The following is a 23,494-nucleotide window of genomic DNA, read 5'->3' on the forward strand; positions in this document are numbered from 1 at the left end:
GTAATGCTCCGTACATTGGGGATTGTTCATGCAAGCCTGAATAATTTTGTCTTTAAAAACTTTTTAAAATTATAATAATATTCTTCTCAAATTACAATAATTTTTATTTAATAAAATATATCAATGAGTTTGTACACGCAGTCCTCACTTGAAGATTGTAAATAGAATTTCTCTTTAAATTATTCGTTCATTTGAGATGTAAAAGTTAAGATGATTATGTTAGAGATAATATCAAATTAATATTATTTTGATATGATTTTCATAATTATCAAATCAAATCAAAGTTGATTAGAATACTAATGTATATTACTTAGATTATAATACTTTTTTTTATTTAACTTAGCTTCCTTTCTTATAAATAGAGATCTATATCTTGTATTTAGTATACTTGAGAATGGAAAAGATGTAGCCTTCATAATTTCTCTCCGCTCCTTCCTTCTTCTCCGTCTCCTTTTTTATTTTATTTTATTTTCGTCATATTCAAATCACCAATTTTTCTTGGTCCATAAGGTAAGGGACATTAGGCTTCAATCTCTTGATTGGAAATTAAACAAAAAACAAATAATTGCTCACCTACTACTATAAGTGAAAGGAATAATTAAAAGGGTGGCAGTTTATCAATTTCAGAGTCCAGATTTGAACTATTAAATAAAAAAATACCAATATATATATATATTTATAATATTGTACTATGAAAAATTAAATTGCTTCCTGCAAAGGTAATTCTGATGGGAGATGGGGACAGTGCCCTTGGACTCTCTTTTGATTTCCATTGGAAAATGGTAACATATTTATGGCCATGTGGTCCATACATAGCAATTTATATATATATATATATATGTAATTAAATCCTACCTGCTGCTTCTCAACTACCTCTTCACACCTTATCTAGCCTAGGGGTTCAACTCCAGGCCAAAGCCAAGGCCTTTCCTTACAAATTTACAATACATTGCCCCACTTACAGAGGTTTGTTGCCCAGCCCCTCATCAAAGACCAATAGTCAATACATGCACATCACTTTGGTAACTCATGTTTTGTTTTTCTTTGTTTTTTGGAGCAGGAAGCCCTTACCTCAATTTTATAGATTAAAGTATACTATATATGAAAACACCAGCATTATCTAAAGTAGTTATTGTGAAAGCATGTGCAAAACAAAAATGTGATCTTAGAGGTTCTAAAAATAAAAAGCCATCTAAAATGAGGAAAATGCTGTTGGGGGCTCCCGCTCGAGCTCTAGTGTATTTTGTTACGTATATTTTTTAATTATTTTTTTTTATAGATTTTTTTAATAATTTTTAATATTTTTAAAAAATAAAAAAACTCATAATATTATTAAATAATAATTTCTTAATTACGAAGTAAAATATAAAATATTTTTTTATGATTTTTTATTTTATTTCGTGATTAAAAAAGTATCTTTTAATATATTTTTTTTATTTCTTAATTAAAGTATTTTTAATGATATTCTAAATTTATTTTATTTTTAAAAAATATTAAAAAAATTTATATAAAAAATAACTTAAAAAAAATACATACAAATACATGCTATTTGTCCAGCGGGAGCTGTAGCACCATCCCTAAAATAATGCAGGTTTGATTTGCAAGGTTGATACTGACTGCATCAGCACAGAGCCCGCATCATTACTGCATGTTCGTACGTTATCAATATGCATGAAAAGCAGCTTTTATGACGCGGACTGCAAAGGGAAGGGTTAGTTGATCTTAAAGGGTCAGTAGTAGTGTGGGATACAGAGCTAAAGAAATTAAGGTGGTATACTTTTCTTGTCACCTAAAACCATGGAGGGCGTGAGAGATTTGGAAAGAGATCTAGATGATATGAGGGAGTATTACAGGCATGGAAATACTAGGGAAGCATCATGGAGGAACTCACAGCTCAAAGGGTTGCTCACTCTCCTTGAGGAGAAAGAGGGAGATATCTTCAAGGCTCTTATGCATGATTTGGGAAAACATCATGTTGAGGCTTTCAGAGATGAGGTATATGTCTTCTTCATGAAATACACAAGTTTCCAACTTCTTAAAGTTTTATTTCTTACATTTTTAGAATTTAGAATTGTTTTGGGGAAAAGACTATTGAGTTCATTTTAGAGATACGAGATCATAGAAATTTGATCTGATCTTGATTTTCTTGTGTACACTGCCTTCATTTGCAGATAGGAACCCTGACAAAGTCGCTGCATTTTGCATTGGGGTCTTTGAAAAAATGGATGTCCAGCAGAAAGGTAAGCTCATCTATCAGTCTAATTTACATGACATTAAAGGAGTATGTTTCCATGGCTATGGGAAAGATGAAGGAGAACAGTAGAAGAACCAACTTGTATGTTTATTACGTGATCATCACAATGAAACCCAAAAGATCAATAATTTACTGGGATTCAAGAAGAAAATGTTTAGATCATACTTTTATTTTATATGGAACCCAGAAGAATAATTTACAATGTCCCATTAACGATTCGATATTGCTTGGAGTTATTGTCTCTACCTGAAAGTCTCGAGCGGGAGAGAGATAATATATGAAATAGCTCTACAACATTTACAGATGTAACAGTGATATTCAAGAAGCAATAGTGATATTCGTTTGCTATTACAATATCGTTGACAGGCTAAACTGCCACAAATTGCTTTGCTCACAACTGCAAATATTGTTCCCGAGCCGCTTGGCCTAGTCCTTGTTTTTTCATCTTGGAATTTTCCCTTTGGTGAGTGAATTACTTCCTAGAACAACAAAAATAATTAAACCCTCCTATCATGAGTGCTCTTATTCAGCCACATTATGATACCAAATGCAGGACTGTCGCTGGAACCACTGATTGGGGCAATAGCTGCTGGAAACACAGTGGTTCTGAAGCCCTCGGAGTTGGCTCCTGCATGCGCTTCTTTTCTAGCAAATACCATCCCTGCCTACGTGGACAATAGGGCTATCAAGGTTTTCCAAGGTGGACAAGCCATTGGTGAAAAACTGCTACTGCAGAAATGGGACAAAATCTTCTTTACAGGTAAAACATAGTATGAAGTACTGATCTCTCATATTTCTTTGATTCATTTTGGTTTTTAAAACAAGAAGAATAAAACAGAACTAAATGACAAAAGTAATGCCAGGAAGTGCACGCATTGGACGGCTTGTCATGTCTGAGGCTGCTAAGCATCTGACTCCTGTTACTTTGGAGTTGGGTGGAAAATGCCCTGCTGTTGTTGATTCTCTTTCTAGTTCTTGGGACAGAAAGGTAAATTCAAGCTTGGTTTATGTAAGTTAAACCACTCCTTTTTTTTTTTTTATATATATATATATATAAAAAAAAAAAAAAATTCACATTGTTGGTTTCTTAGTTGAAACTCTATTGACTTCCTATTTTCATGCAAAAAATATATATACAAGTTAGTACAAGGACACGACCTCCACAACACTAATATGACAAGATTTGATTTGTGAATAAATTTAATTTAAAATTTCTCATGCAAATCAAATCTTACAATATCAGTAATATGGAAGGTGTTATCCACCGATCGACTTGCAAGTAGTAGGACTAATTTTCATATCCCTATTGGTGTCCAATAGTTATTGTATATGCAAATTATACATAACTACAATTTGCTGATCTTTTGTGCTGTTAATCACAAGGCTACTGTAAAGCGAATTCTTGCTGGGAAATTTGGTGCCTGTGCTGGTCAAGCATGCATAGCAATAGATTATGTTCTTGCAGAAAAGGAATCGACACCAGCTCTGGTATGAAAGTAATAGAAAATACATCTAATGCCCATCTTGGAATTCGAGGTTTCTTAGTTTCCAATGCAGCAATATGTTGAAATGATGATATTCCTCTTCAGGTAGAGTCGATGAAAGTCAAGATCAATGAAATGTTTGGAAAAAACCCAAAAGAATCACACAGTATTGCAAGGATAATAAACAAACAACACTTCTTGAGATTGAAGAATCTTCTGGAGGACCCAAGGGTTGAAGCTTCTATTGTTTTTGGGGGCTCATTGGACGAAGATAGCTTGTAAACAACATAATCTATTCTCTTTTGTCCATGCTGGATGTAATTTAAGCTTTCTTCTGTTTATATATATATATATATATATATATATATATATAGCATCCTCCCGGATAATTGATGGACTAATTTCCTTTGACAGTGTACTGATTTTCAAGTTAATGATTATATATATAACTCTATTCTGCAATTTAATAAACTTTGATGCAGGTTCATAGAGCCAACTATATTGGTGAATCCCCCACTCGAAGCAGCTATCATGACAGAAGAAATCTTTGGTCCAATCCTTCCAATAATTACTGTAAGATACATACACGTCTTTCTTTGTTGGTTTTTGTTGCATCGCAGCCTAATTACTTTGAACTCTCGTCTTCTCTCTCATTGTATCTTAAATACCTAATCTATAACAGAATCTTGAGGATCAAACACCTTCTATACATACTTTCTTCAGCTATGGTTTCATGTCTCTCCAATTCCAATTCAGAGGCCCTTAGACTTGAGCCTGGATTCTTCCAAAAAAAACTACAGTTTCTTTGTTAATTTATTCAAACACCTGTAAGGAACTATCTGACCTGTGTTTTTTTTATTTTCATCACCAGAACACTCACAACACGGCCCTTAATCAAGTCTTATCGGACCAGGATATACTAGTAATCAAGTCTTGAATTCTTTATAAATAATCAACAAAACATCAGGAAATTAATTGTCTTAAAACTTTACAATTTCTTTATAAATAAGAACCTATGCATTACATCCGAATTTATTTAGATAATAAAGATGTAGCCTTGGGGACTTTTGCCCGATGGATGCAGGCTCTCAAAGTTGAACCACTTTAAACTCTTGTCTTCTCTCTCATTATCTTTTAAATTTTTTTTTCATCTTCTGTCATACAATGTTATATCAATGAGCAGGTCAAGAAGAGCCAAGTAGTTATAGTAGTGAAAGATGAAGTTGCACACTAAAATATTCTTTAATCGGTTTTGTAGTTGGAGAAGATTGAAGACAGTGTACAATTCCTAAATTCAAGGCCTAAAGCGCTTGCCATATACTGCTTCACCAAAAACAAATCACTAGAGAGAAAGATGATATCTGAAACATCATCTGGAAGCATGGTTTTCAATGATGCAATTGTTCAAGTATGCTATCAATAACTCAATTGCTTTAGCTACTTTTTTTAGCTTAAAAACAGGGAATTCAACAGCCTCAAGATGAGACATCTCTATTGAGTATTGCTCATACTTTTTTTATAATCTTGTCAGCTTAAAGCCTTGTGTTGACTATGTGCAGTATGCTGCTGATACCTTGCCATTTGGAGGAGTTGGGGGAAGTGGGATGGGAAGGTACCATGGGAAGTTCTCATTTGACACATTCAGCCATGAGAAGGCTGTCATGAGAAGAAGCTTCCTCTCTGATTTTTGGTTTAGATATCCTCCATGGAACACTAACAAGTTTCAGCTCCTTGAGAGCGCCTATAAATATGATTATCTTGGGTTGCTCCTCGTCATACTGGGCTTGAGGCGATCTAGACGAGGATCTTATATCACCTAAGCATATTTTCACTGCCAAATACAATGATACATTATTATTCATCATCCTAAGATGCAGGGGAAGAAGAAGAAGAAGCGAAGCATAAACTTGTTTGTTTGAGCAGTGGTATAATCGATTTAATCGACCAAAGTGTGCACATCTGTTGCATTTCTGAATTGAGCTGAAATAATGCTATGAAATCTTAGCTTTGTGGATATGTTTATCACCCTCTGTGATTAGGCAGAAGCTTTTTGTGAGGGTGGTTGTTATGTGTCTTGAATATAGTAAGTTGAATGGATTGTAAGGCTCCAAAACAGTTTGTAAAGCAGTTTTTAAAGAGCTTACAATAAAAACAGTGAGATGTGGACTATATTTATTAAGGTATTTAGAATAAAAAGAGTTTTTACAAATAAAGTTCTTTTTACTCTTTTTGTGATCTAAATGTGAGAGATTATGATCCGTCAAATCTAGTCATTTTATTTCCAATCCTCTTGTATTTATTTTGCATTCGCATAATAAAATGGTTGAATACGAATTTATTGACACCTTATAGTTAAAAAAGGATAGAATCTTCAAAAGGACTTGTGCAAATCAATCATATTTTTTTCATCAATTTTGGAGAAAGATAAACACAATTGTAAATATTCATGTGGAGTGCACTTAATTAAATAATTCTAAACAAAAATATTGCATATTGTAAACCCTTCCTGATGCATCTCGGGCTGTAATTGAGCCGAGCCGAGCCAAGCCAGTCTTTGGCTTGCCAAGCTTGGCTCGACTCAAGAAATTCGAGCTCCAGCTCAAGCTCGAGATTTTTATTTAATATTTATTTGAGCTCAACTCGGTAAGCTAAACTCCCAACTCGAGTTCGAGCTTGACACGAGTTATTTATTTATTTTTTGAATAAGATTTAATAATTAATAAATTAGATAAATAAAAAAATATAATATTGAATTTGTACAACTAACAAGTACAATCTCTATGAAATTAGAAGATTTTAAAAATTTATAAATAATTAATATGTAGCTAGTTGATATTTATCCATAATAATAATATACTATATGCTTACATAAATTATTAATACATACACATAATATGATAGCATATACCTATTTCATATATAATTTCCGCGTACTAGTATATGAAATTATTAAATCTTATCGACTAATTATTGTATAAATTATAAAATATAACTATGAAGCATATTCAATATCTAGGCATAAGTAATTACATTACATATTATATATTTTATTATAAAAGTGCTATGCTTATATTATTAGCTAATACACACACATATATATGTATATATACATAGGTGTATGTATATATTTATTAACATATGAATAAGTTTTAATCGAGTTGAGATAACGAGTCGACTCGGGTATAAACAAGCGGGCATTAATGAGCCTTAGTCGAGTCGAGTTGACTTTAGTCAAGTATGTGTTATTTACTAATCGAGCGGATATTTGTTTTCATGGTTGAACCTTTTTTTCATGAGTCGATTTTGATTTGAATTTAATCGAAGAGTACCGAGTAGACTATCGAACGGACTGATTTAGCCCTAAATGCATATGCCAAATGCAAATAGTTAATGAAATGTTATGATGAGAGGATTATGAAAAGATCCAAAATGCATTTTAGCCACAATAGTTTGTTAAATGTAGAGTGAATTGTTCATCTATCTAATTTTTCTATTCATTGTTCCTCTTTCCTTTTTTTCATTCTTTGTTTCTTAACCAAGTATGCGAGAAAAAAAAAATTGTATTATGGGAATATTCTCGTAAAATACTAATTTTGTTTTCATTTTTTTTATTTAGGTAAAATTTACTTTTTTTTAAGAGAAATATAATTTTATTAATAACTCTCTATAAAAGAGCTTGAATACATTCAAGAATTTCTTCAATGTCAATAATGACATCTGAAATAGCCAAAGCATTCTTCCCTAGAGCATGAGCAACACTATTGGTCTCTCTTTTAATATGTCTAACAGACTAGCTTTCAAACTGAGATAGAATTTTATGCACATTAGAGATGATCATGCCCTTGTTGTCCAACCCATGGTCTATACCCTTAATAGCCTTAAAAACAATTACAGCATCCCCTTTGTGGCAAGCACTTTTCATTCACAATCCCTTGCAACTGCTCTTATGCCAATCATGCATTTATGCTCGTCAACAACTGCATCCCAGTTTATCTTTATCACATCCTTTGGGGGTGCCTCCCATTGATAGCTACCTATAGGAGAGATTGCAGTTGGAATTTATGCCTTTTGGTGAAGAGATCTGAGATTCTGCAACATTTGAGAGACCTATTTGAACAGAATGTGAGGATCTATGAATTCTTTTTGGAAAACAAATTTGTTTCTCCTCTTCCATAACCTCCATATAACCACTGCAAACTCCATTAGTTCATCTCTATCTAGAGTTTCAATTAGAAATAGCATAGTATCCTTAAAACTCTGGTTGACCACTCTGCACTTATGAGATTTCTTTGAACATTGGGACCTTACATCCCTGGCAGACAAACAAGTCCATAGAGCATGCTCAATTGTCTCCTCTGATTGTTCACAAATTGGGCACATTGGGTTATCAATCACCTTCCTCTTGAATAGCATGAACTTTGTAGGCAGATCATCATGACAAGTTTTCCAGATTAATAGCTTTTATGCACTAGGTACTTCTAAACCCTTCAACATAGCCCATTTTTCCCTTGGGAAGAACCACCAGATGACTGGCCCTAGTCCTTTTCTGCTAGCTCTACTTGCAAGTGATAGGCAGATTTGACAGTGAACATTCCTTTTTTGTGCATCTCCAAATTTGTTTGTCATCACTGCCACAAGGACTTATTGGCACTTTGCAAATGATATCAGCCTCTTCACTCGAGAATACTTCTTTAATCAGCTGCACATTCCACTATTTAGTGTCATGATTTATAAGATCAGCTACCTTGGCATCTTCTGGAAGTATAGAAACCTTGCTTTGAACTTTGAAAGATGTGGGTTTAGGAACTCATTTATTAGACCAGATCTTGATGGACTCTCCATTTCCAACTTTCCACATTAGTCCTTCTTCAACAAGAGATTTAGATTCTATGATGATTCTCCATAAGTAAGATGGATTCTTGCTTAACTTTGCATGCATAAAATCCCCTCCTGGGAAATACTTTAGAGCCAGTACTTGAGCAGCAAGAAAGGTAGGATTCTGCATCACTCTCTTCAATTTTGTTTGGCAAACATAGTTAGATTAAAGTGCTCTAGATCTCTAATCCAAGGCCCCCCACTGCTTTCCTTTTACCCATCTGATTCCATGAGATTTAGTGTATCCTCCTTTGTTTTTCTTTATGTCCCCACCAATAACCCTGCATGAGCCTATTGATTTCCAACAATATAGACTTGGGAATCTTAAAGACCCACATACAATAAGTGAGGATTGCTTGGATCAGTAGCGTCATCTTCCAATTGCTAATCTGAAACCAATATTGCTGAAAGATCCACCTTGAGATCTGTCCACCATTCCTGGAAGGCCGATATATTTTTCATAGGATTGTGTAGCTTTGACTCCAGCAATGCTAGTGATAACATCCTTTGTAACTGTCTTGGTATTTTTGCTAAAGAAGATGGATGTTTTCTCCTTCTTAAGTCTTTGGCTAGAAGCCATCTCATAGGTGTCCAGTAATCCCAATAATCTTAGCAATCTACTCCACTCAAGTGGGTTGGTTTGGCTGAAAACCAAACTATCATCTGCTAAAAAAATTGTGATTGATGTGGATCTGCCCTCAAGCTAGTGGAATTCCAGTTACATGACCTGCATCTTCAGCTTGGTTAAGCAAGTTACTAAGGGTTTTAGAGTAAAGAATGAAAAGATAAGGTGAGAGAGGATCACCCTGTCTAATACCTCTAGATGGTTTAAACTTCTTGTGAGGACTTCCATTGATGAGCAAAGAATATCAAAATGTTGAAACACATCTCATGATAAGTTCAATCTATCTACTTGCAAAGTCCATTTTCTCCATTACAGTTTCAAGGATGACCATTCTATTCTATCATAAGTTTTGCTCATGCCTAGCTTGAGGGCCATAAAACCATTCATTCCACTAAGTTTGCACCTCATTGTATGAATGAACTCATATGCAACAATTACATTGTCATAAATCAGTCTGCCTGGAACACTTTGAGTATGAGAGATTATTGATGATAGTATGCCTTTCAGTCTGTTTGCTAGTACTTTAACAATTATCTTGTACTGCACATTACAGAGACTTATGGGCCTGAATTCTGAAACTTTGGTAGGTTTGGAAACCTTGGGGATCAAAACAATATATGTGCCATTTAATTCAGCTGCCCAGGAATCAGTTCTAAAAGCTCAGACGCAGCTGCACACACCCCTTTCCCTATTGTTTTCCAATGATTCTGGTAGAAAGCTGCTGGAAATCCATCAGGTCCAGGTGAGCTCAATCCATTCATTTGAAAGAAAGCCTCTTCAATCTCATTATCACTAATATCTTGGAGGAGTCTTGAATTTATATTAGTTATAACAGAAGCCTCTAAGGAATGGAATGCAAACAGACATCAATTCTAGTTAGATGAGAAGTGGTAAATAAATATTGGAAGAAGGCTTAGAACGTCTCACTGATCTCCTCATGAGTTTTTGGCAAAATTTCCTTCACCATCGTAATGCTCTTAATCATATTGGTCTTCCTCCTTTGATTAGCACACATATGAAAAAAAATCTAGTGTTCCTGCCCCCCTCATTTAACCATTTCTGCTTGGCCGTCTGCTTCCATTCCAGATCTACTAAGTCATCCATTTTCTTTTTAAATTAGTTGTTCTATTCTCTATGACTTCCTTGATTGTCCTCCTGAAGATTTTTTAGTATAGATAGCTTTGTGTTGATTGTCTCTTTTTGGTTTCTAAAGGATTCCATGCTCCATCTTTCCAATAATGTTTTACATCTGATCAGCCTTTTAGAAGTCTCTGTGAGATTATTCAAGGAAGGGGAATTATAAGTCCATGCTTTCCTCACTACTTCATTACAGTCTTCTCTATTAGTCCATTTTGCTTTATATCAAAAATGCATCTTCAACTTCTGTCTTGTTGCATCAGGTTCCCCATCTCAATGAGAATAAGGCTATGATCTGAGGTATTAGCAGTAAGAGTGTGAACTCTAGTATTATTGAAATGGTTATACCACTTTGAATTTCCAAAAGTTCGATCCAATATTTCCTTAATGAAATCCATTCCTTCCCGATTGTTACTCCAAGTGAGCTTGGAGCCATGATAACCCAGGTCACTAAGATCATATTCCACAATCACCTCTTTGGATTCTTCCATCTGTTTATAAAAGCCTTAGTGCAGCTCCAAACTTTTCATGTTGATTGAGAATCTCATTAAAATCACATGTACAAAGCCAGGACAAATTAACAGTTGGTTTTAGAGCTTTCTGTAATTTCCAGCTATCTGTTCTTTTGGCAATCAGGAGACTCTCATAAAAGCTGTCATAATCCATGTATTGCTCGTGTCTAGCTGGGTTACTCTCATATGTGACTTTGAGTATAAGATTCTATATTTACGTCATCCTGGTCCTTCCAAAAGAAAGCTAATCCACCACTTCTCCCTAAACTGTCCACATCAAAACTTCTATTAAAACCCAATTGATTCCTTACTTTTTCTGTTTTCCATCTCTTGCATTTAGTCTCAACAAGGAAAACAAAATTTGGACCCTTAGTATTCACCAAATGGTGAAGTTCTTGAATTGTTTGAGGGTTCCCAAACCCTCGACACTTCCAGTTTAAGCAAGTCATTATTGTTGGTGGAGTTGCTTAACAACATCCACCATTGAGTCCTGAATTTTGCTTCTTGCAGGTATGAGCTTGTTCTTCTGCTTCTTGACACTTGGAGCAACCAGAAGCTTCTCCTCTACCACTTCATGTTCTCTTTTTTTACTCACCACTACTTAGTCAATGAACCATCATTTGTATTTAGAGATAAAGCTCAAGCCCTTCTTTTCCATCTGCTTTTCTTGGTGATCTCGTTAGCACAAGCATTAGCAAGAGTGTACTTTACAATGCTGACTGTGCTATTGGCATTTGTACCATCTTTGGAGACAGGAACATTAGAAGGGACAAATAAAGGTGATTCAATATCTAACCATCTTCCTCGTGCTAGATGTTTGGTAATATCAATAGTAATTCTGACTCTTGGAAATTTACCCCAACCCATACCTTGTCAACATCTACTTTAAGAACCTGTCCTACTGCAGATCCAGTCTGTTCTCCAACTTCCTTAGACATGCTTGTTAAAGACAAGTTATGAAACTACACCAAAAAATGTTCTTGGAAGAAAGCAATATCTTATGGTGCATTGTTGCCTTTGAAATCTTGTAGAGCAACTAGAGAATGATCAAAGGATCAAAGCCTACCAACCATGATCTCTTTTTTGTCCTCCACCTTTTAAAACTCCATAAGAAATCGATTCTCTCCAATCTCTTTAAAAATAATCCAGCCTTCAAGTTTCCACACTTGAGACATTGTGGATCGAAAACCTTCTTTGTTCATTCCTTTGTCTGATATGATCATTACCAATAGGCATTGCTTCCCTCTATTTTCTAAAGCTTGAATAACACTTTCTGATAGATTAATAACATGCTCTTCCTCCTCAATGAGGCTTAAACCTTCCCAAAGAGTAGATAATTCACCATCAGCCATACTACCACTCTACAGACAAGGTCTGAGAGACTTCACGTATTTGCCAAACCAAAGAGACCCAAATCTTGCTTTTCAGAGAAGAAGAGGACTCTGAATTTTAATTTTAGACCCTCCAAGTAATTTTTTTTATTTTTATTCTTATTTTCATTGTGGATAGACACGGCACAATCATATTAACATATGAGGGGACATTGCAAATATTGAAAGATACGGAGTTATTACAAATTTATTAGTAGTTAGAAGAAAATAATGTACTTTTTAGTTTTCAATATAAATTAAAAATAAAATTTATATAATATAGAGAAAGAATAGATAAATTGTTGGTACATTGCAAAATTTATGGAGAAATAATATTTGTACTCAAGCAAGTCATATATATTTCTTTTTTAAAAAAGTAGATAAATACGAAATCTACTTAAAAAAAAATTAAATTTTAATGATAAACTCAATTCTTTTTAAAAAAGAGTGCGAATTTTACACGTCTTACTACTTATCTTTAGATATACAATTGGTCTAACAAATACAATCATTACTTCTAATAAGCAAATTGGAATCCTAAAAAGGGAAAAAATAAAAACACAAAGAAAAGGAAAAATAAAAATATGTGGATTTGATTCCGCATGCACACAACGGTTCATTCCAATTTCCACGTTCAAAAGGTCCCGAAAATGGGAGGGAACATTTCCCGCCAACCTTCTCTCTCTAGAAAACTCTCCCTCTCTCAAACCCTAGCACCATCACCTCGACACCCACCTCCACTGCACTCTTCTGCACATCCATGGCGGAGACCCCAAAGAAACCCCTCCGTTCCCCGAGAAACTCTAAACTCCAATCCCAATTCAACTCCAAACCCTCACCTTCTCTCACCCCTGTGACCCCGCGAAACCTATCCCCTCGCAGATCCACCCGGCGAACCTCTCTACATTTCAGTCCGAACACTCCCCACAAACTCATCAAACGTACTGAAATTTCCAATGAAGACTCCGCAAGAACCCCAATAAATGTTAACAACATCGCGGACAGATCTGTTCCAACGTCCCGGGAACCGATCAATAAAGCCGAAGAACTGGGTGCATATTCCCCCAGAAATGCGAACTTGGTTAAAGCACCGACATCCGCGAAAAGGAGTGGAAAATCGAGACTCAAAGATGGTGGAGATTTCGTCCAAGTTGAGATATCGTTCTCGCCGGTGTCACCAGACCAGTCGGAGTCGACGAGGAGGAAGAGGAAGAGGGGGGGCGAGAGGGAGGTGGTCACGAGAGCAATGGCTTCTTTGAAGTCCGAGAAGAAGAGCGACTCGGTACCGCCACGGAGGAGGGCCAAGAGGCGGGTGTATTATAAGAAAGTGGTGTATGATGGGGGCGAATTTGAGGTGGGGGATGATGTGTACGTAAAGAGGAGGGAGGGAGCAAACTCGGATGATGAGGAGCCGGAAATGGAAGAGTGTAGGGTGTGCTTTAAGACCGGCAGAGCTGTGATGATTGAGTGCGATGATTGTTTAGGTGGGTTTCATTTGAAGTGCTTGAAGCCACCATTGAAGGAGGTGCCCGAAGGGGATTGGACATGCGGGTTTTGCAGGGCTCGCAAATCGGGCAAAGACGTTGAGATGCCAGTACCGCCAGAGGGGAAGAAGCGGGTGAGAACAATGAGAGAGAAGCTGCTTTCGAGTGATTTGTGGGCTGCCCGTATAGAGAGGTAGTAACCTTTTTCTAAGTTGAAAGATGTGAATTTATAATTTTGCTCTAGTTGTAAACTGGTAACATGTGTGGATTTGATGACTTATTGGTTGGAGGTTCACAGCATATGGAAAGAAGTGGATGGTAGCTTTTGTTGCCAGGTGCGTTGGTATATGATCCCGGAAGAGACTGCAGCTGGAAGACAACCTCATAATTTGAGGAGGGAGCTTTATCGGACGAATGATTTTGCTGACATTGAGGTGGTAGACGATATTTTATCTTGATTATTTAATAAAAATACTACCATGGTTGGGATTCTTTAAACTGCCTAGCATTCTGTTTGGGAAAACGCTCTGTGATGTGGTACACATTATTCATGCACCAAAGTAATTTGTGTGTGTATTTGATACACATACAATTCTACACCTATTCTATAATATGGTAAATGCTTTCCTCAGTCATTTATTTGAGGTGGGAATCTCATTTCCGTATTTGGAAACAAATGAGTGAGATAATGCCTAGAAACATATAAATTTAAGAGAAAATAAAAGAATAAGAAAAAGAGAGAGTGATGGATTTAACTATCATCATGGGTGCGAATGGATGTGGATGTGAATTGTATGCATTTAAATATAATGACACAGAGTCACTGACATCTGGCCATTATAGAAGGTTCAGCAAACAAAAGAGAAATGTTGGACAACTGAAGTATTCGTACCTCCTAAAGCAAGTTCAAATTATCTAGTTTAACAAAGCATTTCTGACCAGGTGTGGCAAAGTGTATTGAGAAGCTTCAAAGTGACTTTTTGGAATTGTGTGGAGGATGAGCCTAAGTGCCATCTAGTTAGTTGTCCAACAATATGTGCTCCGATTTCCTACAACTCTTTGGGGTTTAAGAAACTGATTGTGTTGAGTGAGTACTACTGGGGGGGATCAGGCCTTGAAGGTTGGTACTGCCAATTGATTAGAATCTCTTCTTGCAAGGAGACATTAGTGGCAATCCACATCAGTGTAGGATAGGAAATGGTTTGGTTTCTCTGCTTCTTAATATTCTCTACCATTTAGGATGAAAGAAACCAAGAGGATAAAATGGGGTGGATCCCTTCCAGCAGAAGGCAGCTTTAGATCAAATAATTCTATCAAATTCACATCTGCAACACTGTAGTCCTTCACGGTATCCTTGTTTGTTCGGATGACGGGTCTAAGGAAGATCTTGATGATAATTTGAGGAGGGGACACATAATGGTGACAGATTGATTTTGTATGTGCAAGAAGAGTTGTTTACTTATAAAAAAAAGTATGTGCAAGAAGAGTTTAAAAACCATTGACCATCTATTGCTTCACTGTGAAGTGGCAAAGACATGGTGGGTCTCAATCTTCCACCCTTTTGGGTTTGAATTAGGTGCTACCTGAACGGTTGGTGGAGTTAATGATGGCTTGGGGAGGTAAACCGAGAGGCAACTTGAGTGCGGATGTATGGAGGATGACTCTTTTTTCATAATGTGAAGTATTTGGAAGGAGCTTCTCTTTTGCAGAGTCTGAGTTCTTGTTCCTCTCCCCTTAAACTAGGCATCCCTCCTATGTTGTGCCCTAACAATATTTTAATAAAACGAGATAGCATACTTATAAAATAATCACTGCGAACTAGCCAATATGAGCAAACACCAATGTTCCCATTAGCACAGTTGAATTTGCCCCTATAAGCAGTTAAAAGTAGGGCATCGTACTAATTTCTGAACCTAAATTACCACTTATTTTTAAAATTTCTCTGACCAATTTGTTAAATAGTTTGTTTGGCTCTTAAAGTTTGGAAGTAGCGTGAACGTGAAAATCCTCCTAGTTTCGTGAAGTAGCTTTTAATGATAGTTATAAGCACAAGTTTCTATTCTTTCTTGCTTATTATCCTTACACTCGTAATAATGCTTATGCACATTACTGCAGATGGAATCTATTCTTAGACAGTGCTCTATCATGAATCCTAAAGAATATGCCAAGGCCAATAATGAAGGGGATGATGTTTTCCTATGTGAATATGAATACAACATTCATTGGCACAGTTTCAAGTGTCTTGCTGATATTGATAATGGTGACGAGGTAAGCATTTCAGATGATAGAGGCAGCATTTGGGGTCTGTTATGATAACAAAATTGGATTAGAATTTAAAATTTATGGCTTACTGCACTTATCTGGAAAAAACGTTTATGGGCTTACTGTTATTTGGTAGGATGGCGAAGAAGCTGACAGTGATGAAGATTGGAAACTGTGCAAAGATTCAGATTCTGGTACTGATGAAGACATTGAATATGAAGAGGAGAACTTAAAGAATTTACTAAACAAACTATCCCCGCCTCACGTGTTGGCTGCAGTATGACAGTATTCTTTATTGTGAACTTGTGTCTTTTTAGCTAGTTTTTGTTTATTCAAAATTAAAGTACTCTGTAATTAATACAGAACTCGAGGAAGGGCCAATTCTTTGGGCTTCAAAAGATAGGGACCAAGAAAATCCCAGAGCATGTAAGATGCCACAAGCAGACTGAACTTGAACGAGCAAAGGCAACACTTTTGTTGGCATCATTGCCCAAATCTCTACCTTGCCGGAACAAGTATGTGAAAATTGAGATGTCATAGGCTTTCTTTGATGTTGAATTTGTTCTTACTTTCCAATGAAGGACACATGTTTTTTCAGAGAAATGGAGGAGATAACTACATTCATTAAAGGTGCTATCTGTGATGATCAATGTTTGGGACGTTGCCTCTACATTCATGGTGTTCCTGGAACTGGCAAGGTTGGCTCTAGCTATAATGAGTAAAACAGAACTCTGTTGCCTGATACTTGCTTCAGATTCTTTTAATTTTCTCCAGCATAAGCAAGTTTTATTTATTTGATAGTATTATCATCATAAAACTGCAGACAATGAGTGTATTAGCAGTAATGAGGAGTTTGAGGTCCGAAGTTGATGCAGGAAGTGTGAGACCCTACTGTTTTGTGGATATTAATGGTCTAAAGCTGCCATCCCCAGAGACTATATACAGGGTAAATATAAACAATGGGCCCTGTTTTCTTTTTGAGATTGCATTCTCAAGTTGCTATATAGTGTACTTTATTTTCTTTCAGGTTATATATGAAGCGTTGAGTGGGCACAGAGTCAGTTGGAAAAAGGCTCTCCAGTCGCTCAATGAACGATTTTCGGATGGAAAGAAAATTGGAAAAGAAGATGACCGACCTTGTATTCTGCTCATTGATGAACTTGATCTTCTTGTAACCAGAAATCAGTCGGTAACTTGTTTATTTTGTGATTTGAAAATTTTTCAATCATAACTTAGTTATTTTATTTTAGATATTAGATCAACTATAGAATGTGAAATATCCATAACCTTTTATGTCACAGGTTTTATACAACATCCTTGATTGGCCTACTAAACCACATTCCAAATTGATTGTGATAGGTATGGTTTTATGTTAATTAAGGATCCTTCCAGCTTAATGATCTATTCTTATAAAACTAGCAAAAATAATGATATTTTCTATTGCACGAGGCATCAAGAAAGTTTAAGTCAGAAAATGAAAAATAAGATATTAAGGACAATGATGATGATGATGCTGATGGCTGCAATGTTATTTCTTTGTATGGATATAAAATCAGGGATAGCAAATACCATGGATCTTCCTGAAAAGTTGCTTCCTCGTATTTCAAGCCGTATGGGTATCCAAAGGCTTTGCTTTGGCCCCTATAACCATCAGCAGCTTCAAGAAATTATTTCCAGTCGCCTTAAGGGTATTGATGCATTTGAAAAACAAGCTATAGAATTTGCATCAAGAAAGGTCAGTGTTTTGCTCTTTGTTTTATAACTGAAACTTGATTATTGTTTTCTTTAATTTCTCCTCTGCTAAATTGGTCGCACATGATAAAAACTCAGTGGATATATATCTTTTGTACTCAAATTTAACATTCCGTACTTATATTCAGGTTGCAGCAATTTCAGGAGATGCGCGTCGTGCTCTGGAGATATGCAGGCGTGCAGCAGAAATAAAAGATTATCATATCAAGAACTTAATCTCAACTAATAATTCCATTTCTTCAGGTATTTGGACTTCTGCTTTGTTTGCACGCGGAGGATTATCCCCCCAAACTTAGTTGAGTTTTGGTTGTTTATTAAAATATTTTCCTGGGTCCATTGTGCTCATGCATGCTCATGCGCATGTAAAATGCTTTAACACATTTGTTCATTGAATGTTGACATTACAATGGGAAAATAGATACTCCATGATTTTTCTTTGTCAATTGTATTTTTTCTTTATCAAGATGTTGTGATGTTCCATGTCCACTTGACCGGTAAACCTGTGTGAAGAAAGGTGTGCCTGATCCTTTCCTGACCCACAGGGCAGAATCAAACCTGGCCAGCTTTAGGGGCTTTAAAGTAAAGCCATTGCACCATGAGAAGTAGGTTTTGCTTGTTTTCTCACTAATTATATTTAATACATCTCTGCTTTCAAGGAAAATCACTCGTTGGCATGGCTGAGGTTGAAGCAGCTATCCAGGAGATGTTCCAGGCTCCTCATATTCAGGTGAGTTTCACATTTGGTTTATATGCTGAGAATAATGAATGGTGTTTTATTTTTGGTTCACAAATACACTCCATTAAGTTAAATGCTAAATGACATGTTGGAAGATACCAAAGTTGCCAAATGAGGCATGTAAAGTTGTGAGATATATATATATATATATATATGTATATATTAATCTTAATATGGAATGAGACAAATTAGATGTGGATGGACAGACCATCTCAAGTTTAGCGTGCTGAGGGGAGAAGCTGTTTTCTTTTGAGATTTCTTTAAGAACTGTTACAGCAAAACAGCTACTCCTGAAGGATCAAAACTAGTACATGGCACAAATAATTAAATAACCATTTTCTGTTTGCATGCCTTTTCTGCCACATCTGTGCACAAACAGGATTCAATTGCTAGTTTTGGAACTTACTATTTCTATTGGGGTTACAAGAATATTTTTTCATTTATATTCTACTTCTTGCAGATTGACAACCACCTTTGACCTTCTAGTAACTACCTTCACAATGTTTTATTTTTCAGGTAATGAAGAGTAGTTCCAAACTGAGTAAAATTTTTTTGACAGCTTTGGTGCATGAGCTTTATAAAACAGGAATGGGCGAAACTACCTTTGAAAAGGTCAACTTCTCACTTTATCTCTCTGTTCTTCATTCCTGATTTGATGATCTTATAGATTTCTTTGCATCTTTGTCATTTGACGGTGTATAATTTCAAAGCAAAAACATTTTGACTAATTAAGCTTGCTCTGACTAGTGGAGACCTTGGAGAATGTTTTTTTATTTCTTTTTGTATCAGTTGAATATCTGGTACTCACGGATGAATACGAGACCAGTGGTAGATGCCAAGGACTTAATCTAGTATTTTTTACACAAAGCGGGTACAGGAATCTGTTGTTGAATATCTGGGGGTTTTATATATACTGAATTTTGCGTTGTCCTTGCATGATTGACAAATTAGGGAACTCTGCAAAAATTAAGATCTTTAAGTGAGTAGCTCGGCAGGTAATCCCTGAAAAGCACGATTAGATACAGAATAAGCATGATTTTAGTTCACTGGATAACCAGCTGGGAATGTGGAAACTTTTCACTGAGCAGGAAGTTTTGGGTTAGTATATGTGTGTGTATATCTGTAATGAGGTTTTATCTCTCTTGCAGTTGGCAATGACTGTATCATGTCTCTGTACAAGCAATGGAGAAGCATTCCCTGGATATGACACACTCTTGAAAGTTGGGTAAGTCATGTTATACTATTGTTCTCTTTCAAAAGACATTGGGAGAAAACATTTGTGTTGTAGTCTTAACCTCATTACTACTCTGACATATAATTCAAGAAAACTATTAGAGATAAACGATTCCATAAAAGGGCTGTGCTGCGCATCAGCCGGAAGCCGCAGCACACCCTTCATAATTTTTTTTTTTTTTTTTTCACCCCAGCACGTTAGGTGTGCTGGGACTTCTTCACACAGTAGTGTGTGAAGAAGATTTATTCTAAAAAAAATTTCCACAAGACGTGGCATAGCACCACATCATCAAATTTTTTTTCCCATTCTCCCCACGCCCTGCTTGACTGAGTCCCCCCTCCCTCTCCCTTTCCCAAACCTCCCCAGACCTGAGCCCAGAGAGAGAGAGAGAGAGAGAGAGGTGTACCTGCCGGTGAGGGGCAAAGACGTTGGTGAATGGCAGGGCGACGATGACGACTTCTTTGTCCTGCCATAGAGAGAGAGAGAGATGAGATAGATGTGTACCTGCCGGTGAGGGGCAAAGGAGTCATGTCCTGCCACAGAGAGAGAGAGATGCCTTCTGGTGAGGGGCGACGATGTCGGTGAGGGATGAAGAAGATGGCTGGCGGTGCAGCAAAGTCGGTGTCACGGGAAGTACCGGCGGCGCTGGCACACGAATGGGGGGTCTCGGGGGTTTGGGAAAGGGAGCGGGGAGGAGGGGAAGGGCGCTGGGGAGGGGGAAAATGGAAAAAAAAAAAAAAAAAAAAAACTTAAACTGACGTGGTACTGTACCACATCAATGTGTGAGTCCCTTTTGTATTTCTGGTAGCTCTCATAATTCAAAGTGCTTAAGGGAGTATGGAAACCACAGCACACACACTTGCACGTCAGTGCCACGTTAATCTGTGAATCCCTTTGTATTGCTTTATGTTGTCTCGCATACATATTTGATATCAGCTTTTTCAAAAACAATAATCCTGGTGCTTCACTTTGCATTCCTGAGTATTTCCTGGCCATTTTGGGGATAGCTCCTTAATCCTTAGGGGTTGGCTCAAGTGGTAAAGGCCTTGAGCTTGGGACTATATTCCTCCAAGTTTGAGATTCAAATATACTTGGATGCAAACGATTTTTAAGTGCCTTTGGATTGAGAGATTTTTTCCTTAAATTACTCAATGTGTACTTGCGGAAAATTCATTGTCAAAGGCTTGTGCACCCTCGGGATTAGTCGGGACGCTGTTCTTGAACACCCGGGTGCCAATAAAAAAGAAATTTTAGGGATGGTCCCTTTATAGGTTTCTTATTATCGATTTGTTTAGGTGCATCTGGATCTAAAATGGATTTCCATTTTATTATGTCATTTTGCTTATATGCTGTGATAACAAAATGGTACTACTTTTGCTTCAATGGACCCTTAAAATCTATAGAATGAAACGGTGTTCATTAGCAGCATTGATGTTAATTTATTCCATGTTGAGTTGAGAAGCTGAAATTCTTGGTCTATTTTTTGGGCAGCTGTAAGCTAGGTGAGTGCAGAATTATTTTATGTGAATCTGGTGCTAAGCATAGACTCCAAAAGCTGCAGCTCAATTTTCCAAGGTCAGTTGTCTATCAAGCCCTCAGCTAAAACTGATTGGAATTAGTGACCTGGAAAATTTTAATTAATGTATCTAGTTATACGAACATGAAAGGAAGGGTCTTCCATCTGTGCTCTACACTGAAGCCTCATTTTCTCGGCATTTTGGATATTCCACTAGAGTAGGGGATGTCAGTTGGAAATATATTCTATTCAGATTGTACACATTCATTTACTGAAGTATAACCTCAATCGGTCCTCTAAATACTGCATATATATTAGAAAGTAATTTCTTTTCCAGGTTACGTTTAAATAGTGAGATATTCTATGAATAATAATAAAAAAATAATAAAAAAGTAATGATAAAATATTAAATAATAGTAAAAAATAGATAAAAAGTAATAATAAAATAATAAATAGTAGTAAGGTATTTTTAGAAGAGTAGTGCTATATATACTTACAGTTTTCTTTACACTTTTACTTACAAGATTCATTTTGTTAATTTTCTTTTGAAATTTAAATTTTATAATTTTCAACATATCAATAACTGACATGTTAAGAAGTAAATTTGTTATAGGTTTTTCTTAAGTACGTTTAGCATTTTCCTTTGTAGAATACCTAAGAATAGCTTAGTACCCAAACTAGACCGACGCAGGATCCTGCCCAATCCTGGAAATTCGTCAACCTCCTAGATTTATTTTTTATGATTGGATTGCACAATTTGCACTGGCCACCACGGTGCATGTGGCTTGTGGATTTATTGGGCAATTTTGTAAGATTAGAGGTGGGAAGAAACAAACCTTTTCTCGGGTGAACAAATTATAACAATTACTGCATCACTATATTCCCTACTACTACATTTTGTAATACTATTCAATGCTTTATACTCATGTTTTGATGTCAAAAGTGTAACGGCTATACTTTTTCGTTAAATCGATCATTTATCCATCACAAAACTTGGACAGCAATTTAATTTTGAATGATTTCATTCTGTTCCGTGCAGTGATGACGTGTCATTTGCATTGAAAGACAGCAAGGATGTTCCTTGGTTGGCAAAGTATCTATAATTCAAGACTCCGGCAATACAAACAGAACAAATTGGCGTTGGTCTTCATTACTTTATTCTAAACTTCTATTCATTTATGTTATTTCCAGATTGGAAACTCACAATATCATTGTTTCCTTCTCTTAATTCTAATAAACACAAGTTTATCTGGAGAAGGTGTATCTTGTTTTCTGAGGCATTGCTATATTCCTATTGGAAACAGTATGAGACAAACTGAGCAAAATCTGAGGTGAACTTCTGTTTCTGGACTACACATTCAATCTGCACTATCCGCAACTTTTTCTCTACAAAACATGTTGCCTCACAGCATTAGTTGAATGTTGACCATCCAAAGGTAAATTAATCTGGATTTGATTGCTAGCTAGGGACATAGATTGGTCATTAGATTATTTTCTGAACAAGTTTGAAAGAAAACACCACGGTCTTGTTTGAATGTTGTGATGAGATGAGAAATTTGTAAATAGTAATGAAATAGAACGTGAATAGTAGTAAAATAGTTTGAGTTAAGATATTTTATGGAGTTTTGAAAAATGAGAGAAAATGTTGAATAAAAAAATTATAAATTAAAATACTGTTAGAATATAATTTTTATTTCATAATTTGAAAAAATTAAATTATTTTGTGTTTTTTTTAAAAATTTGAAAAAATTGTTAAGATTAGTGTTGATGTTGTAAAAATTGCATAACAGGCCGAAAGGGGAGGAAGAGTCATTTCCACTCCCAGCCCACTGGGGCAACTTGGGTCTCGATTGGTGTTGTTAGGAGCCCTCAACAGTGTGTCGGTGCGGATGGTGTCGGTGTGTACATCCATTGCAGTGAAATGTGTAGAGAAAATAAGAGAAGATAGATACATGGGTTTACGTGGTTCAGCATAATGCCTACGTCTATAGGCGTTTGAGGAGGAGAAATCAATTATAATATTCTTGTTTACAGTCTCTTATGGTCTTTCATATCTCTTTGTACAATGCTGATCCTGAATATAAATTTACTGGAGAGAAAGCTTTCGCTAGAGCTCTATGTTCCGAAGTTGAAGGAGAAGTCGAAGAGGAAGAAGAAGAACTGAAGAAGGAGATCCCCTGGAAGTCGTCCGGACCCCCTATTTATCTGATTGTTTTTCCTACGTGTCCTCTGCAGTAGTGGGACAGGGCCTCC

The 23,494-nt window shown here is 36.2% G+C and overlaps 2 protein-coding genes and 1 non-coding gene across 5 annotated transcripts; all 3 read left to right on the top strand.

Moving 5' to 3' along the window:
- Positions 1-1,583: 1,583 nt before the first annotated feature.
- LOC108998675 (aldehyde dehydrogenase family 3 member F1-like) lies at positions 1,584-5,947 on the top strand. Of its 2 annotated transcripts, none has more exons than XM_035684998.1 (10): positions 1,584-1,995; positions 2,172-2,240; positions 2,621-2,717; positions 2,808-3,014; positions 3,118-3,263; positions 3,638-3,742; positions 3,844-4,016; positions 4,221-4,311; positions 4,997-5,146; positions 5,298-5,947. In XM_035684998.1, the coding sequence occupies exons 1-10, from the start codon at positions 1,798-1,800 to the stop codon at positions 5,556-5,558; spliced, it is 1,497 nt and encodes a 498-aa protein (XP_035540891.1). In that variant the 5' UTR covers positions 1,584-1,797; the 3' UTR covers positions 5,559-5,947. The 2 variants fall into 2 exon arrangements, with proteins under 2 accessions (XP_035540891.1, XP_035540892.1); XM_035684999.1 differs by having other exon boundaries at positions 3,118-3,242.
- A 6,963-nt stretch (positions 5,948-12,910) lies between these two features.
- Positions 12,911-23,279, top strand: LOC108998680 (origin of replication complex subunit 1B-like). 2 transcript variants are annotated; one of them, XM_018975333.2, is made up of 18 exons: positions 12,911-13,934; positions 14,040-14,175; positions 15,857-16,009; positions 16,140-16,280; positions 16,367-16,518; positions 16,602-16,701; positions 16,827-16,949; positions 17,031-17,192; positions 17,305-17,362; positions 17,560-17,738; positions 17,884-17,998; positions 18,412-18,482; positions 19,008-19,103; positions 19,640-19,716; positions 21,217-21,300; positions 22,281-22,380; positions 22,546-22,677; positions 23,032-23,278. In XM_018975333.2, exons 1-16 carry the CDS (start codon positions 13,018-13,020, stop codon positions 22,342-22,344), a joined length of 2,628 nt encoding a protein of 875 aa, XP_018830878.1. In that variant the 5' UTR covers positions 12,911-13,017; the 3' UTR covers positions 22,345-22,380; positions 22,546-22,677; positions 23,032-23,278. The 2 variants fall into 2 exon arrangements, with proteins under 2 accessions (XP_018830878.1, XP_018830877.1); XM_018975332.2 differs by having other exon boundaries at positions 22,281-22,677; positions 23,032-23,279.
- Positions 15,917-15,994, top strand: LOC118344640. The gene has a single exon (XR_004798419.1). It is a non-coding gene; the product is annotated as a small nucleolar RNA snoR28 (small nucleolar RNA).
- Positions 23,280-23,494: the final 215 nt, after the last annotated feature.

Source organism: Juglans regia, chromosome 14, assembly GCF_001411555.2.
Source record: "Juglans regia cultivar Chandler chromosome 14, Walnut 2.0, whole genome shotgun sequence".
NCBI lineage: Eukaryota > Viridiplantae > Streptophyta > Magnoliopsida > Fagales > Juglandaceae > Juglans > Juglans regia.

Bases quoted from the DNA above. Each gene is read 5' to 3' on its own strand.
- LOC108998675 (XM_035684998.1), top strand. From the start codon at position 1,798: ATGGAGGGCGTGAGAGATTTGGAAAGAGATCTAGATGATATGAGGGAG. The intron at 3,743-3,843 runs GTATGAAAGTAA...ATTCCTCTTCAG, and splicing joins AGGAATCGACACCAGCTCTG to GTAGAGTCGATGAAAGTCAA. The intron at 4,312-4,996 runs GTAAGATACATA...TCGGTTTTGTAG, and splicing joins CAATCCTTCCAATAATTACT to TTGGAGAAGATTGAAGACAG.
- LOC108998680 (XM_018975332.2), top strand. From the start codon at position 13,018: ATGGCGGAGACCCCAAAGAAACCCCTCCGTTCCCCGAGAAACTCTAAA. The intron at 17,999-18,411 runs GTATTTGGACTT...TCTGCTTTCAAG, and splicing joins TAATAATTCCATTTCTTCAG to GAAAATCACTCGTTGGCATG. The intron at 21,301-22,280 runs GTCAGTTGTCTA...TGTTCCGTGCAG, and splicing joins CTGCAGCTCAATTTTCCAAG to TGATGACGTGTCATTTGCAT.